The 15,472-nt window shown below is 40.5% G+C and overlaps 1 protein-coding gene across 1 annotated transcript in view; it reads left to right on the top strand.

Annotated features, from left to right (window-relative positions):
* The window catches only part of col27a1b (collagen, type XXVII, alpha 1b), an 82,717-nt gene that overhangs the window by 25,545 nt on the left and 41,700 nt on the right, over nucleotides 1-15,472 (top strand). Inside the window, exons 9-30 of the mRNA XM_041042738.1 lie at nucleotides 317-370; nucleotides 1,702-1,746; nucleotides 2,687-2,740; nucleotides 3,639-3,683; nucleotides 5,674-5,727; nucleotides 6,702-6,746; nucleotides 7,297-7,350; nucleotides 7,600-7,644; nucleotides 7,851-7,904; nucleotides 8,275-8,328; nucleotides 9,478-9,531; nucleotides 9,688-9,741; nucleotides 9,830-9,883; nucleotides 9,978-10,022; nucleotides 11,073-11,126; nucleotides 11,356-11,400; nucleotides 11,562-11,615; nucleotides 12,044-12,097; nucleotides 12,338-12,391; nucleotides 12,945-12,998; nucleotides 14,785-14,838; nucleotides 15,307-15,351. Coding sequence (XP_040898672.1) covers nucleotides 317-370; nucleotides 1,702-1,746; nucleotides 2,687-2,740; nucleotides 3,639-3,683; nucleotides 5,674-5,727; nucleotides 6,702-6,746; nucleotides 7,297-7,350; nucleotides 7,600-7,644; nucleotides 7,851-7,904; nucleotides 8,275-8,328; nucleotides 9,478-9,531; nucleotides 9,688-9,741; nucleotides 9,830-9,883; nucleotides 9,978-10,022; nucleotides 11,073-11,126; nucleotides 11,356-11,400; nucleotides 11,562-11,615; nucleotides 12,044-12,097; nucleotides 12,338-12,391; nucleotides 12,945-12,998; nucleotides 14,785-14,838; nucleotides 15,307-15,351 — 1,125 coding nt within the window. The remainder of the gene's footprint in view (nucleotides 1-316; nucleotides 371-1,701; nucleotides 1,747-2,686; nucleotides 2,741-3,638; nucleotides 3,684-5,673; nucleotides 5,728-6,701; nucleotides 6,747-7,296; nucleotides 7,351-7,599; nucleotides 7,645-7,850; nucleotides 7,905-8,274; nucleotides 8,329-9,477; nucleotides 9,532-9,687; nucleotides 9,742-9,829; nucleotides 9,884-9,977; nucleotides 10,023-11,072; nucleotides 11,127-11,355; nucleotides 11,401-11,561; nucleotides 11,616-12,043; nucleotides 12,098-12,337; nucleotides 12,392-12,944; nucleotides 12,999-14,784; nucleotides 14,839-15,306; nucleotides 15,352-15,472) is intronic.

The raw sequence follows: 15,472 nt of genomic DNA, 5'->3' as shown, positions 1-15,472 counted from the left end.
AACGCTGACTCGACTAAACAAGAGGTCTTTATTGAAAAGCTGAGAGATTTAGATTCTTCTATAGGACCAACTGACTGTTGTTTGTTACTCCATGAATGCAGAGCTTGCATTCAGTTTTTATTACTGTCTTGCTTAACTCCCCTTTATTGCAATCAGTGAGGCTCCAAGAGAAGCAGTGTGTGCTTAGAAGAAATCTTCTATCCTGAAGAATAAAACTTCCTTTGTTCATCCCTTAGTTCTCTCCTTCTTCCTTTCCCCTCTTTTAGTCTCCTGCTTCTTGCTAGTGCTGATTTCTGTTCGGTCTTTCTCTCCACAGGGTGAACGGGGAGATGATGGAAGCCCTGGGGCCAAAGGCTATCCTGGCAGGCAGGTGCAGTAAATCTAGTGTTGCAGTGCTGGTTGAACAGGGCCACACACACACACGCACACGCACACACACACACGCACACACACGCACACGCACACGCACACACACACACAGACATAGAAACGAAGAAACACACACACAAATATAAACAATAAATGGAGGACAGGATATCATCTCTATTGTGAATTCAGCTTTTTGAAAATATAGAGGTGATTTTGACCTTTTAATAAATCAAATTTGAGCAAGTAATTTTTGCTTACTGTCAGATTGATGAATGAAACGGGAATTACAGGCGAAACACTGAATCCTTGTGTGTTTACTTTTGTTAGAGAATAATCACATTTCAACATATTGGATGCTGGCAAAAAAAATCTCAGCCATCGGCATATCAGCATCAGCCTCAAAAAAACCTAATTTGGTATATCCAAATAAAAAGTTTGTAGCGGCTGAATGAAAGGAAAAAAAATGTCCCAGAAAGAGTGACAGCAGCTCTAAACTGCTGAAGCACCTGTGGTGGAATTTCAGCAATGGATGCTCCCAGTCTTAGTGAGGAAATAAAATGTCAAAAGGTTTCCATAGTAATCACTACCCCGAAGAAAGAAAAGGTAATAAAAGTGTGACTAATGCCGCAGCTCCCCGGGTACAAATAAGCTTCCTCTGTCCTTCCAAACTGTGAGTGTCATTCCTCGCCCCACTTCGAGGAGTAGTGTTTAACACTAAGAAGTCAAAGCTGGCGAGCATTAGGGTTTCTCTGCATTTAAAATCTGTTTCCTCTTAGCTTTAAGCAAATTTAAACTTCAAAAACAGCTGGACAACTGCTCACTCACTTGCGCTCCCTGAATGTTTATGATAATGTAGAGTTCAGGCACGGGTCTTGGTGCTTGCCTCTGTGCTTCAGCGCACTTACTGTGTCAGAACTCTGATCCCTATAGACACTTAGTGGTGTGTGATGGATTAGGTTTTAGCTCCCCCTACCATCTGTATGCTGTGAATCACTGGGTCTGTAGGTTCATGTCAAGATGCTGCACTTTGCTGTGGGGAGTTGAGCTGAGAGTTGATCTTTATGGTTGCAGGGGGATACTTTCTGCTTTGGCAGATTTGCTGGCAGGGTCTCTGAGAAATTGATATAAATGCTGCTGAAGTATTTACACTACAAATGTCAGCCAAAATGCTAATTAGGATTTTTAATAAAGGATGCAAAATTCTGGATAAAGCTGATGTTTATCATCAAGTTGTGTGAATGTTAAACCTGGTTAGATAATCACAACATTTTGTTATTTGTCCTGCTGCTGTTTGTAACCACAGAAATATGTTTTGTCATATATTACATTTAGGGTTTTCCTGGGCCTATAGGAAGAATGGGGCCAAAAGGAGTCAGGGTAAGTAGATGCTGGAAAAATACAGCTTTAGCACTGATTTATTTGAGTAAATCTAGACCCTTTAAGGCACTATTTGTTTGTTCTGTGGTAATAAAAAGGTTAATTGAAAGTAAGTGCTGTTTATCTCACACTTTTGTGAGAACAAGTTTGTATGTACAGTTAAGTATGACAGTCTCATTCTCAGAATGACTTCAGCTCCCACTGAAGGCCACAGGGGAGAGAAGAATGTTTCTTTTCTGTACCACAAAGCTTTTGAACTTTCACTTTTTTTTTAAATGAACTGTGTATGCATGCTCGATTAATTACCTAACCAGTGTGGGTGCATAAAAAGACCAATGTCATAAACGCCACTCATTTGCCCCTGTTAACTCCATGATGATAATGACAGATGGTTTTGTTAGTATATGTTTAAAATACAGTTGGACCAATTAACTCAGACTGTCTCATTAATGTTTGGCAAATATCATAAAAATATATTGTTCTGGTGCTGAGTGCAGCCATAGTGCATTCAGATGTTAGCTTCTCATATAGCCTAATGTCATTGTAGTTTCTCCTACTGCCCTTTTGCCACTTTTTTCCCTCTTCTTCCATAGAGCAGGTATGGCAGAGAGATCTTCACGGATCCCTGATGTGAGGGTATGTGCCCTTGGACTACATCGTGGAAGCCAGCACCATGCAGTCCATGGGCATATACACTTGCCTCAAGGCTTGGCTCTTCTAGACTCCTCCACTGTAACAAAAAGCCTTCAGTGCAGTAACTGATCAAAGCATCGCAGCTCAAGTCTTTGTAGATATTTGTATATATGTGTTGCTGGTGTGAACATCTAACTGTTCCTCTGTCCATCTTCATCAATTCTGCCCTCTTGTCCACCTCCTTTTGTTTTTCCATCTATCTTTGTCTTATCTTTTCCTCCACTACATCTTTTATTCATCTCTCTAGGGTCACATTGGCATCCCTGGGCTTTTTGGCCTTCCTGGTGCTGATGGTGAGAGAGTGAGTATTAGTGACTTTGAGAGTGAATGCCTACTGGGTTGAATTAAATGGCTGTTCATGAGCCAAAATGATGAAATCTATTTCTACTTCATCTTTTTGGCCCATGAACCAAAATCACATTTATAAGTCCAAAGTAGTGCAAGCTGGCTTATACTGTATTGGATCAAACCTGGGGGCGTAGCACAACCTACAAACAACCTAAATTTACTTAAGCCTAGTATGAACCTCCAGGGCCGTAGATCAAAACAGTGACATTAGATCTCTTGGGATTTTCACTCCCAAGTATTTTGAATCCAGTTTTCCCTTCAGTTGATCCAACACTTGGATGGATTTCCTTGAAATTTGGTACAAGCACCTACAGCATGGTCCTTAGAGAATGAATCCCAAGTCAGTACTTTTCATGTAGTGCCAATAATAACAGGGTCAAATTTCCACTATGACAGAATAGTCCTAGAACTAACAAACAAATTCTGCTAAGGGTTCACATTGAATGTTGAATACAAATTAGCCAAATGCTAATGTAGCATTTGGCTCAAAGTACCGCTTAGCTTAAGTACAGCTGAGACTAAGTAAGAACACTTTAGTGTGATGAAAGCTGAACAACTGTAGAACTTGAGCCTAACAAGCTGAGTATGAAATGTCAGTACATTAATGCCCCGCTAGTGGTAAGGATTGAGAACAGAAAGGTTCTTTCTCCATTGTCACTCCATCCAACATTTTTGTTTTCTGTTATGTGAGGAGTTTCATAGCGTCACGGGGCTGCAAGTTTGGCTAAAGTCGTTCAGTCTTATCGTCTAATAATTTCTGTGTTTTATATCATGCACTTGTATCTGTCCTTTATTTCCTTCTCCATTTGTCTCTTTCTGTCTCTCAACTCTATTTTCCTTCCTCTTTCCAGGGAATTCCTGGCGTTCATGGGAAGAAGGGCAAGATGGGTAGGCCGGTAAAGTTTTCTCTCAACATACTTCTCAGAGTACATTTTTAATGCAGCCTCATGAAAGTGAGGATGTTTTGTCTTGATCTATGGACTCTTACTGTAGTGCAGAGCTACTTTAAAGTGTATTAAATGAACATTACTCTGACAGAGACTCTAGTTCTCTATGAAGCCCCTCCTGGCCTTAGTTGTAAATCTGTGAAGAAAAGCTGTGCTAACTCCTACACCGGCACAATGATGCTAGGGATTGTTATAATGGGAGAAATACGCACCCCGAATAGTGTAGCTGAATGTACTGGAAACACAAATGTTAATGTGTCAGCAAATTATATTTAAATTCTCAGTCAGTTCCCTTTTTAAGATCAGAAGTTACTGGCCTCCTACTGAAGTCAGGGACCGCTCATCTATAAATCCTGTGTGATTAATTTTCCCTGGCTGAAGCTGATTAGGAAACATTGTATGTTATACAGTGTGTTTATTACTGTGCTTGTTTTGCATTAGACTGATATGATAATGTGATGTGTCAGTTGTGGGTTTGGCTCTCCGGAGTCTCTACCCACAGACCAGGGAAGTCTATCGTCATTGGCGCCTGGAAGTAAATTTCCCATCCTTCCAGGCTTACATGGAAAATATTAATGCTGCACATAACCACAGATATTTTCCCAGGCTCAGTCTGGTTGTACATGTTTTTTTTTTTTTTATATCATTATGCAGTAATGGTCAGTGACATAGACTGAAGTACTAAAGTATGCTTGTAATAGCCAAGTCATGAGCAAGCCTTTTCTCTTCCTCTGTGGTGAAAAGTGAGGTCAGTCACTTTGTGGATGAAGGTTTTTTTCTGTCCTGAGTCAGCAGTACAGCTGTGTATCAGACAACAGAAAGAGTTGGCATGTTTGAACCAACAGATATACATATGATTCATGTTTCAAAGACTAGAATAACTTGAACAACAACAACAAAAAACTTTACATTTAGTTTGCATTTAATGGCATATAACACTTCCCCTCTTTCTGTGTCAACGTTACAGTCGGAAAGTAGGAAAGTCGCCTTCTGTATGTATCTATCTACTGATTGATGTATTTTGCAGAATTGCAGGATTTCCATTGGACGGATCTAATGAAAAGGGTCTTGCCAACCTCACTGAAAGTTGTTGTCCATATAAGAACAAAGACTTGCATGTGTTTCTGATCAAGCAGAGCCAGTTATTGACATTTTTGGAAAGAGGCGAATTTTTCCACATTTCCTGTGGGCTTCATGTTGCACCAATTACCTCTTATTACTTCATCCACATTCGCCTAATGTTCTAAAGTAGCTGTGTGCCACACAAACAACCCTATCTCTGCCATCTCTTGAGGTCTTCATACTTTTGTGAGATCTGTCTGCAGACGGAGAACAAGAGGTTTCTCCTCTATTTTGGCATTTGTCATTTTTCTAATCACAGTGCTTTGCCTTCTGTGGGCGAGTGCTGAGCCGTGATGTTGTGGTGGGTTGCATGTTGACCTTGGCACACCGGCAAGCACATGTTGAGCGTGTGGCCTCATGGCTGCATCACGCCTCTTGTTCTGTCTCTATAATGGAATTACGAGCACCAAGCAAAAAAAGAGACCCAGTCAGCAGTTCCTGGGCCAAGCAGCTTTATTCAGCCATTTAGGCAAGTCCTGGGGGTTTGGTTCGCGGGCTGCTGAGCACTCCCTGCCAGCGCGTTGCACACACAGACACTCGGTCGCTTGGAAACACTCAGCCATGGAATTTCCTGCTGGTCTCCCAGGAATGAAACGCTGGGATCACACTTGATGGGATTTGCTTGGCTTTACTCTGCAAACTTCTGTTTTGGGAAACACTTTGTTGATCCCCTGTGTTTGGTGTGATGTCTTCACTGAAAAACCATGTGACATCTAAATAATTTCAAAATTAAAATGGATATTCTGACCTAATGAACATGATAGACATCCAGTTCCCCCTGTGGTTACATGACTATCCTGTTTGTCTGTGTGTTCAGGGGTTTCCTGGTGACTTTGGAGAGAGGGGACCTCCTGGGCCTGATGGGAACCCAGTAAGTGAAATGATGTAGATACAAGCACCCTGTGTTCACTTTTGGCACAGTGAAATTCATCAGGTCTGTCCACAACATTGCACTTGACAGATTTCACCAGATTTCAGACTTTATTTAGCACTTTTCATATAAAAAATTGCAATACAGTGGGCATCACAAGAGATGAAAAATACTTCAGACTTTAAAAAGACCAATGCAAAAAGTAGTAACAGTTACTCTGCTACAGCACCTCACCTTTCTAAGTCTAGGTTCAGTCAGCCCAATGCACTATGTTTGGAAAAAATTACAGAGTCAGAGCTTACTTGAATTTCATTTCGCAGAAGGAACAATTTATTGTTGCACAAAAAAAGGGACTGTGAGGCAAATCTGTGCAGTCACTCTGTAACTCACTCACCCCTCATAATCCATACTGAGATGAGGGCAGCATCAGCAGTTTCACTCACCTCTCCTCTTTCTTTAGTTTGACTCACGCCGCTCGTGATTGACAAGGGTCAGTGTTAGATTGTGATTGGCTGACCTCCGAGAGCCTCCTCCAGGCCTCATTTCCTCTCGCTCCAGAGGGAAGAGGGGATGTTCCATTTGGCTGAATTCATCTCCTTTCATTCATAGTGAAATGCAGGAGGTGACAGGAAGGCCACGCTGGGCTGTGTCATCCATCTCTCCATTGGATGCATGGCTTGGAGAGGATGTAGACATGGCATGTGGCTGCGGGGTAGATAATTTGGACAACAAGCCCCTGTGTGTCAAGTGCCAAGTGCTCACTCACTATGCTAAACTGAGTGGAGAAACACATTACTCAGGCTATAAATGGAGGAACAAACTACTAAACAAATAAAATGCAAATAAAACACTGCATGCCTTAAAGGTGCCCTCCCTTTCTGCAGCTCTACACCTCTGCCTGACTGTTTATGGTGCATCTTTTCTGCATCTCTCTTTCTTTCTCTTCCCTCCCTCCCTCACTCGCTCCCTCTTAGGGTGAACTGGGAGCTCCCGGCCCATGTGGAGTCCCTGGTCTTATTGTGAGTGTTGTATCCTTCTCACTGCCTTTATAGCTGTATATTTTGTGATTTATAGTTTATACTTGTTTCTCTTAAAGTTCCTGTTTGTCTTTTTCTTCGTTGTGGAAACCAGTTGGCTGTAGCCATAGTTACTGTTTTTGAAAATTGCCATATCATGAAAAGTTTGGAGGCCAGGTCATCTATAATGATCTACTCTCTGATCAGATCAGTTTTTATTTTAAATCAGAATTTTGCCAATCAGTATTTTGTTCAGGCAAAGGCCTTGTACAGTACTGCAGCACTTAACAACTGAGATATCTGGCCTCTTTTGTTAAATGAAAACAGCCTTTGTGTATAAAAACATGTTTCTGTTTTCATTCATCATTTCAGCACTGAAACTCTGTCGGTTTTTGTCGACACAAGCATATCACCAATTATATAATACCCAGATCTGGTTATGGGTAATAGAAGCAGCTGTGACAGCGAGCATTTGAAATTTACTGAGATTGTAGATTTTTTTTCTGCCTATTCAGTGTAGTAAGTATATGTTTGTGTGTGTTGTTGGTGACAGGGAGACGTGGGCCCTTTTGGCATTATGGGCTTAGCAGGACCACCAGGACTCAAGGTAAACAATGTGGATATTATGTGTACATCTCAACAAACTACAGTTTGGCTTATTAGTCATTAGTCCTAACCAGTACGCCTCCAAGTACTGGTGAGTTGCTCAGAGACTCTTTGCTGGTTTGGGGATCAAGTTTGTAAACTTTGTGAACTCTTCCACACCATGGTCACAGCTTTTTCAAACAGCCCGACAGTGCTGACTCTAGCTAACAAGTAAAAGTCATGTTAATGGTTTTTTCGTTTTCCTTCCAAGGGAGTACCAGGAAACCCAGGGGAACCCGGACTGAAAGGTGATAAGGTGATCTGCATATGTCTTTCTTAGACCATTAATCTTTAACCATTAACCTAAATCCATGAATGCTGGAGAGCTTATTATAGAAGTGTATCTCCGCAAGCAAACAGATAACAGAACGGTGTAATTCAGTGCTTCTGTGTTGCCTGTTGACTGAATAATTTTCTGCTGATATTCTGATTATTGTTTAATGTTTCTTTGTCTTTTCTCAGGGGGATGTTGGTTTGCCAGGGGAGCCAGGGGAGTGTGGATTCCCAGGAGACAAGGTATGTGTATGTTGGTATGTGCTCAGGTGGTAGAGCAGGTCTTATAAGGATTGGTGGTTTGATGCCTGGCTTCTCCTATGTGCATGTCAAAGTGTCCCTGAGCTCATATTGCTTCCAGTGATTAGACCAGTGCCTTGTATGGCATCTCTGCCACCACTGGTGTGTTTGTATGCATGATTTCATGAGACCTAAAGCCTCATGTCCTGCTCTCTAAATGTGCTATAGAAGTCCAGTGTATTTACCATTTATGTTTCATCATAGAAATGTAGTTGGTGTGTTTCTGTATCTAATCAGTATTTTCATGAATGTGATTTGCTTTTGTTTTCTGTGTTGTTGACTTGTTTACAATGAGCTGGCTTTTATGTTACAGGGTATCCGTGGATCACCTGGGTTGCCGGGTCCCTGTGGAAAACCTGGACCACAGGTATTTTTTATCCCCCTTTCAAACACTTAAGTACCAACATAACAACATAACTATCTCTGCTTTTAGTTAACCGGAGCTCAGGGATACAGTTCCCAGCACCCGTGCAGAGGTGGGATCTCTTTGATAAATGATCTCTTTGATTAGACTGTACAGTTTTACTTTGTATAGAGATCATACTTTTTTCAGTTAATAAAAAACAGTTTCTTTTCATGCTTAACTGCTTTGGTTGCTTGTATGTTCTCAGCATGTAAACACTGTAACACATGTAAAACACTGATTAGTGATTGATAAATGATTAAATGATTGTAAATGAAGTACTGTTTATCTAATGGAGCACAGAGTAGGCTGAGAGTAGACACAGCTTCTATAGATTTTTCTTGTGAGGGTTATTTATATTTTTTCCTCCTTTAGTTACTACGGATAAGAACTTTGGCCTAAAAGAGTAGTGGTGTGATCAAACGGGTTTGGCAAGTCTTATGATGCACTGAAGATGCTTGTGCTCTTGTATAAAAATGGGTGGAAAACTTCAAATGTATAAAAAAAAAAAAAAGAAAAGAAAAACAGCAGTCGTGTAGGAGAAAACAAGCCCTCAAAGAGCAGGGAATGGGCAAATTCCCAATGCAAATGTGGCCTGAGCATTAAGACTAATCCGTAGGTTGGCACTCATGTGTTCTTAAGTGTCCTTAATATCTTGAGTGCTCTCTGATCTGATTTGAGATCCCTGGGAAAACCCACTTCCTTGCCTGCTTGACCCTGCCACATGATGTCTGCATTTTACAGCAGTGATAGCAGCAGTTTTGAGTAGCCTCATTCCTCCTGTCAGGATCTTCCCCGAGCTCCAATAGCTTGAGTGATTTGTTGAGGTGAATGTTGTAGCTTTCAGAAACTGAGATTTCCATGTAACATGCATATACTGTGCCTGACTTTGAATTGCATAAAGATCGATGACGATTTTTTTACATGTTATGAGGCAGATTTCTTGTGATTTTCATATTTATATTTATATTAGATTGTTTTCTGTAACACTTGACGTTTCCCCTCACAAACTATGACGTGCATTTGGACTATGGTATTGTCAACTTGGATATTATTATTTTGAGGTTGTCTGATCTGTGTGATAACAGTAAGATCATCTGTGACATTTCTTAGGGCAAGCCTGGTGAGAAGGGTCCTGATGGTTTACCAGGCCCTGTTGGCCCAGAGGTAGGACAGATTATATTTACTAAGTCTTATATTTTGACTAGATGCATATTTATGTTGTTCTATCTATGCATTTAATATGTTAATACAATACAGCTTGCAGAAATTGTGCTGCTGTGTGGTGATGAACCTTTGGTTTATTTTCTGTGATTTTCACAGGGCTTTCCAGGGGACATTGGCCCACCAGGTCAAAATGGCCCTGAAGGACCCAAGGTTAGTAAAGTGTATTTGTCTGTTTAAACAGGATTTGACAAGCTTCAGAAATAAAGTGAAAGTTCACTTGCAGTCTTGTTATCTGTAGGGAAAGCAAGGGACAAGAGGTTTGCCAGGTCCGAGAGGAACACCTGGACTTCAGGTGGGTTTGACTTTGGTGTGTTGATGTTTTGAAAATGAGCAAAAGATAAAGACGTTTTTCTTCCCCTGACCTTTTGCCGCAATTTTCTTGTCAGGGTGATGAGGGACCAGTTGGGCCAGCTGGACCCGCTGGACTCGAGGTGAGTGCTGATTGGATAATCCCTGCAACTCCAGAATAGTTAGAAAACACCATAACACCATAATCACGTAGGATCTACTATACACACCAGACCACAATACCTTCTACACAAAAGCACCATATGCCTCTTCCTAAATTTAGGCTTTGCCTAATTTGCAATCTATGGTCTGTTATGGACAGCAAGTCTGTTGGCTGACTGATCTCTCTATTGTTCTAAAGCTGTTTTGAAAGACTTCCTATTGGACACTGTATACTCATATTACCAGATTGGTCAGCAAATTGCTATGCTCTTTTCTATCGTAAAAATAAATTACACACAAAAATCACAGTAACTGTCTTTCAGTTTCATACCAAATGTATAGCTGTTTGTCAAATATAGTTTGATGTGATGATACTTTGACTAAATACTGACAATAATTACTTATTAGCGTCTAGGGAAGTTAATCTAGGGGCACTATGAAATAACTCTTATAGTCCCCTTTTGTTGTTCATTTTTCAAATATCTTCACCATACGTAGATTTATATTCTCAGTTTTCAGTATCTGAACATGGAACATATTGAATAAAGAGGCCATGGAAGCCAAATGCAGGATTTTGTAAGAGACAAATAGGATGGCTTTGAATTGTTTTGCAGTATAAATAGAAGTCCGCAGTGACTTTCTCAGTCCAAAAAAGTGTTTGTTTGGAGTCATCCCGGGCTAAACAATAGAGAAGACTTTTCCAATTTTTTGCAAGGGTTGACTCCAGTCTGCCAGTCCCCAAAAGTGTAACCCACATGTGATTACTGAAAACAAGCACAAATGACCCAGTGACTTTTGTGAGTAATAAGAAGCCTTTGATGCTGCAAACGGCTCTTTGTTTTCTGGATCATTAAGTTTCTTAAAGGGATGTTGTTGTTTTGGCATCAATTGTTGGGTTTGTTTTGTGCCACGGCCTCTCGTGGGACAGCAGACTCGCAGACTGCACCTTTTACAGGCGATATGGAGACTTTATTGTTTTGTTGTGTGGAGCTGCGGTACATTTCTATGTGTCATTTTTGCTTTCTGTTCAGGGCAGGCCTGGGAGGCAGGGATTCCCTGGATTGACAGGCCCAGATGGACTCAAGGTCAGACCTAAGAGTCACACATCCACCACCGAACCACTGTCATCCTTAACTGAACATTCTCTCCCTGGTTCTCTCTTTATGATAATATATCATCTGAATGTGTGTAAATTAGATGTTAATTCTCCGTTACCACAGGGGAACGGGCCTCCGAGCACATTTCGACTGATTTGAACTAAAAACGAAAGGCATGAATAAGTTTGTGATATTCTAATTGGCTGCTTTGCTGTAGGGCGAGACCGGGATAACTGGCGAGGTCGGAAAGCTTGGCGAGAGGGTAAAGGCTTTTCTCCCTGTCTTTGCTCGTTTCTGTTTGATGCTCACTGTGTTTCTCTCTATGTCTGTTTTGTTGGAGCCTCAAAGCTGAGCAGCCTATTATGAGAAATATAACTAAGAGAAATAAGAGACAGTTAAGACAGCATGTTTTGTCTCCTCCAGGGACTGCCAGGTTTTGTTGGGCCTATTGGAGAGATGGGCATCGCTGGAGAAAAGGTTAGCATGGTCTTAATTTGTCACGCTTTGCTTGTGTCACAATTTGGTGTTTTCCAATGTCCAGTTTAATCTGTTGATCTGTTGTTCTAGCATGTGATTACAATCAGGCAGTTACAGCTAATTTGATAATGAATAAACTCATTTATCATGTAAAAGATGCCAGCTTCTTAAACATGCTTGTTGCTTTTCACAGAGTAGTAGCAGTAGTTGTATATGTCTTTGAGTTTGTTGCTCTTAAAAACTCAGTAATTTATAAGCATCACTTTGGGCTCTGTGAAATTTGTGATTTTTTTTTTGATATTCTGAAGTCTGAACGCTTTTATCAATTAACCTATACAGTTATTAGACAGATTAATTGCTAATATAAATAATCATTAGGTGTGTCCTTACATGAGAAGTTTCTCTAATTGTGGCTTGTGGTTCCTCAGGGGGATCGAGGAAAAACAGGTGCCCCTGGGCCGCCAGGTGAACCGGGGCCGATGGTAAGGAGTAAGTCTGGACCCCGTCTCTCGTATCATGGGGCATTCAATTCTACACACATAAGGGAAAGGGGGTGTGGTATGCTTGGAGAGACTGATTTAAATGATTAAACAGTAATCGTCTATTAGGAAGATAATATAAGGCCATTCAATTTTCCAGAAATCTTAGAGCTAATTCGTGATTTCTTTGTTAATGTTATTAGATATCATTAGATATAATTTAAGCAATGTTATATTTATCAGGGTCACACTGGAATACCTGGAGAGACAGGACCACCTGGACCACAAGGGATCCCAGTAAGTTTACTATTGCCATTGTCATAGCTTTATGTGTAATGAAGGTAAAGCACAGACTACTCTTGCCAGTTTTGTGGTCTACATAACAGACCTTGATTGATACTTAATACCAGATAGAAAAGTTGAAGAAAAACTGCTCTCTCTGGTAGAAAGTCACAAAGTTTTTGCACTCCTGACTGCACCGAGCAGCAGTGGTAGGTGAGAATATGCACCATTATTCCTGTTTTTAAACAATATTGCATCTTTCTATGTTAACTCCAGTCTGCCAGTTCCCAATTTGCTCTTTTAAAAAAAATCCATTGACTCGATATATCAGTCTAACCTCTATAAAGGCCCTAAAAACATTATACACATTATATAAATATTATACTAAAAATCTCAGCTGCTGAGTATTGTTTGAATAGGTTGGTTAGAAAAAGGATATTTTAGTCTATGGCAGTTCTAACTGTTTTTGTGTACCTGTATTCAACTTGCCACTTGGACAACTGTCCTTCATATCTTTTCCAGTTTCCATACAGTTAAGCTCAAAGAATATTTCTTAACACACATTCAGGGGCCTCCTGGTTCACGGGGATCCATTGGCATCAGAGGACCCAAAGGCATTAGGGTAAGTAACTGAAATCTGTGTCGTAAGATTATATAACCATTAAATGACTATAACTTTTTAATTTGTTCAGTACTAAACACATTCCCAACAGCTCCAGCTGGACTTTCTGTTTAGTGCTAATTAGCAAATTTTAGCATGCTAGCATGCAAAACTAAGATGGTGAACACCAGCTAAACATTAGCATGTTAACACTGTCAGAACAAGAGTTTTGCTGTTCTTGCTTTAGCATTTAACTGCTGCCTCACAGATCCACGAGCATAGCTGTAGAGTTTTTAAAGTCTCGTTTCATATTTTCTCGTAGCATCATGTATTTTATACCCCAAACAGCTGCGATAACATTTTATTTGGAATAAATGGAAGAAGAACTGAAAGAGCACAAGTAGAGAAAGTGACAATCAGATCCAGCCATACACAGACTCATCTCACTGCAGAGCAGTGCAAAAACACCAGACTATGCTTAGCAATGGAAACATGTGTGCGCTGTTATGTCTGCCACGATCTCGGGATAATTCCAGTGTTCGCTGGCTTTTCCATAATTGAGTTTTCTATTTTGTGAAAATAGCCCTTGGTTGCACAGCAGGATCATTGGACTAAATGAATAATTGATCTAACATGAATAAGTGGTATAATTAGGAGCATTTCATTCTCTGGATTGGTTTTACACGGTTCCCCTGATATCTCAAGCAGTCACTAATGTAATATTTAATAACTGCAATAACTGAAGATTATATCAAGGCTTTGGAAAATAGAATCATGACCAGCACGAATGAACACCATTCTCCTTCCGACAATATCTAAAGATGATTCCCAGGCAACAGGATGGGTAAAAACAGTGATAACTTTTACCTGTGCCCAAAGTTTTGTCTTAAGAATTGTGACTTTACCTTGAAAAAAGAGCTTTATTCCTCAGGACACACATTTTAAAAATGTTGTTGGTAAAAGCAATATGTTTTATTCTTTCTCCTCCCTTACTTTTTGTTCGCTCTTGTATCTTGTTAAGTTTTCTAATTTTACTTCTAGGGTTTAGTCATATTGTTTTCTGCTTTGAAATAAGACAGATCACTCCCATAGTACCACGAAGGTGTGACTTGTTTCAAGAAAGTTTAATTTACATCGGAATAAAGTAAAATGGATGGATTGTGGATGATAAGTTTCTCCACAATACTAAACACCACTGCATTTCAGTCTCTCACTAACAGCCTTGAACAGGTTTGTCTCTTACTGCCAAGCAGCAATTCAAAATTTCAAGGCCTTATATGAGTAGGAGACGTATTCTGCTCTGGCCCTGCTCAGATCACTTTTATATGAGATGCTTATATGAACAACAAGCAAAAGACACAGTCAGTCCTTTAGTTTTCTGACAGCCAATAGTTCGGTTCAATTTAAAAGGCAAGGATGAATCAGCTACAGGATTTGCGACCTTTTCCTCAGGCTTCTTTACAATAACCCCAGTGTGCCGGCTGTACCACTGTGTATGATCGTGGAAAGATGGGGACAAAGTCTACACAGTGTGGATTGGGCTCACTGTGGAGCTAATTCGCAGATGCCAAGTATTTGCAAAATAGCCACAATCTTTGATCGTGTCTCTTCAGTGTGGGCTTAACCATAGTGCACTATAAAACCAAGGGAACTGCCTCCCAGGCTCCACTAAACGGGGATGACGAAAATGGAGATTGAGTGGCTAAATTCATTGACTTAATGTATTAAGCAACATCTGCCGCGGGTCTGTTAAAGGCCATGTTTTCCAAAGCTATGCATCAGTGACAACTTTTATTTCTTTGCATAGGGTCCAAGGGGTCTAGATGGCCCAGTGGGGGAGAAAGGGTCTACTGGAATAAAGGTGAGCACATGATCAAAAAGTCAAAGTTGACCATAGTTAACAAAACATCCTCTGAACCTCTTACTCAGTTCAAGTTTGTGGCTAATTGTTGATAATGTTGCTTTACATGCCAAAATGCCTCAGAGCAGTGCCTGGCCTTAAGCTTCCTAATTGCACACATCAGCTCTGTGCCATGGAAAGCAAGGATAAACAGAATGACTCAAGTTTCTTAACGGAGGGAAAAAAAATCATGAGAACTTTTCGAAGCAGCTTTGTTCAGCAGATTGTAATTATTAACTATTTTTAACATTAAAGAATCTTCAGAGGACACTCTTTTTTTTTTTTTTTAACAACAAATCTAACAACAGAACCTTAAATCAAAGAGTCCTAAAATATTGATGGTGCTGGTAGTGCTTGGCAGTGGGGAACATTTTAACTCTGGGGAATTTTACAGAGCTCAGTTAACTGAGTTCAGTGTTCTCTTTGCAGGGCCCTGATGGTCCACCAGGAAAATTGGGCCTCCCTGGAGAGATGGTAAGGAAAATCAGGCTCCTTCACTTTCCTTTCGTAACAGTAATGACATTATTAGCTGTATTAGCAACAATCCTGGTTAGGGAACATAGGGTCATGTGCCCTCCCGAGGTTGTAGAATAAT

The sequence above is a fragment of the Toxotes jaculatrix genome, chromosome 7 (assembly GCF_017976425.1).
Source record: "Toxotes jaculatrix isolate fToxJac2 chromosome 7, fToxJac2.pri, whole genome shotgun sequence".
Classification (NCBI taxonomy): Eukaryota; Metazoa; Chordata; class Actinopteri; family Toxotidae; genus Toxotes; species Toxotes jaculatrix.
The sequence above is the reverse complement of the archived record's forward strand: the minus strand, read 5'-3'. Positions and strand labels throughout refer to the sequence as shown.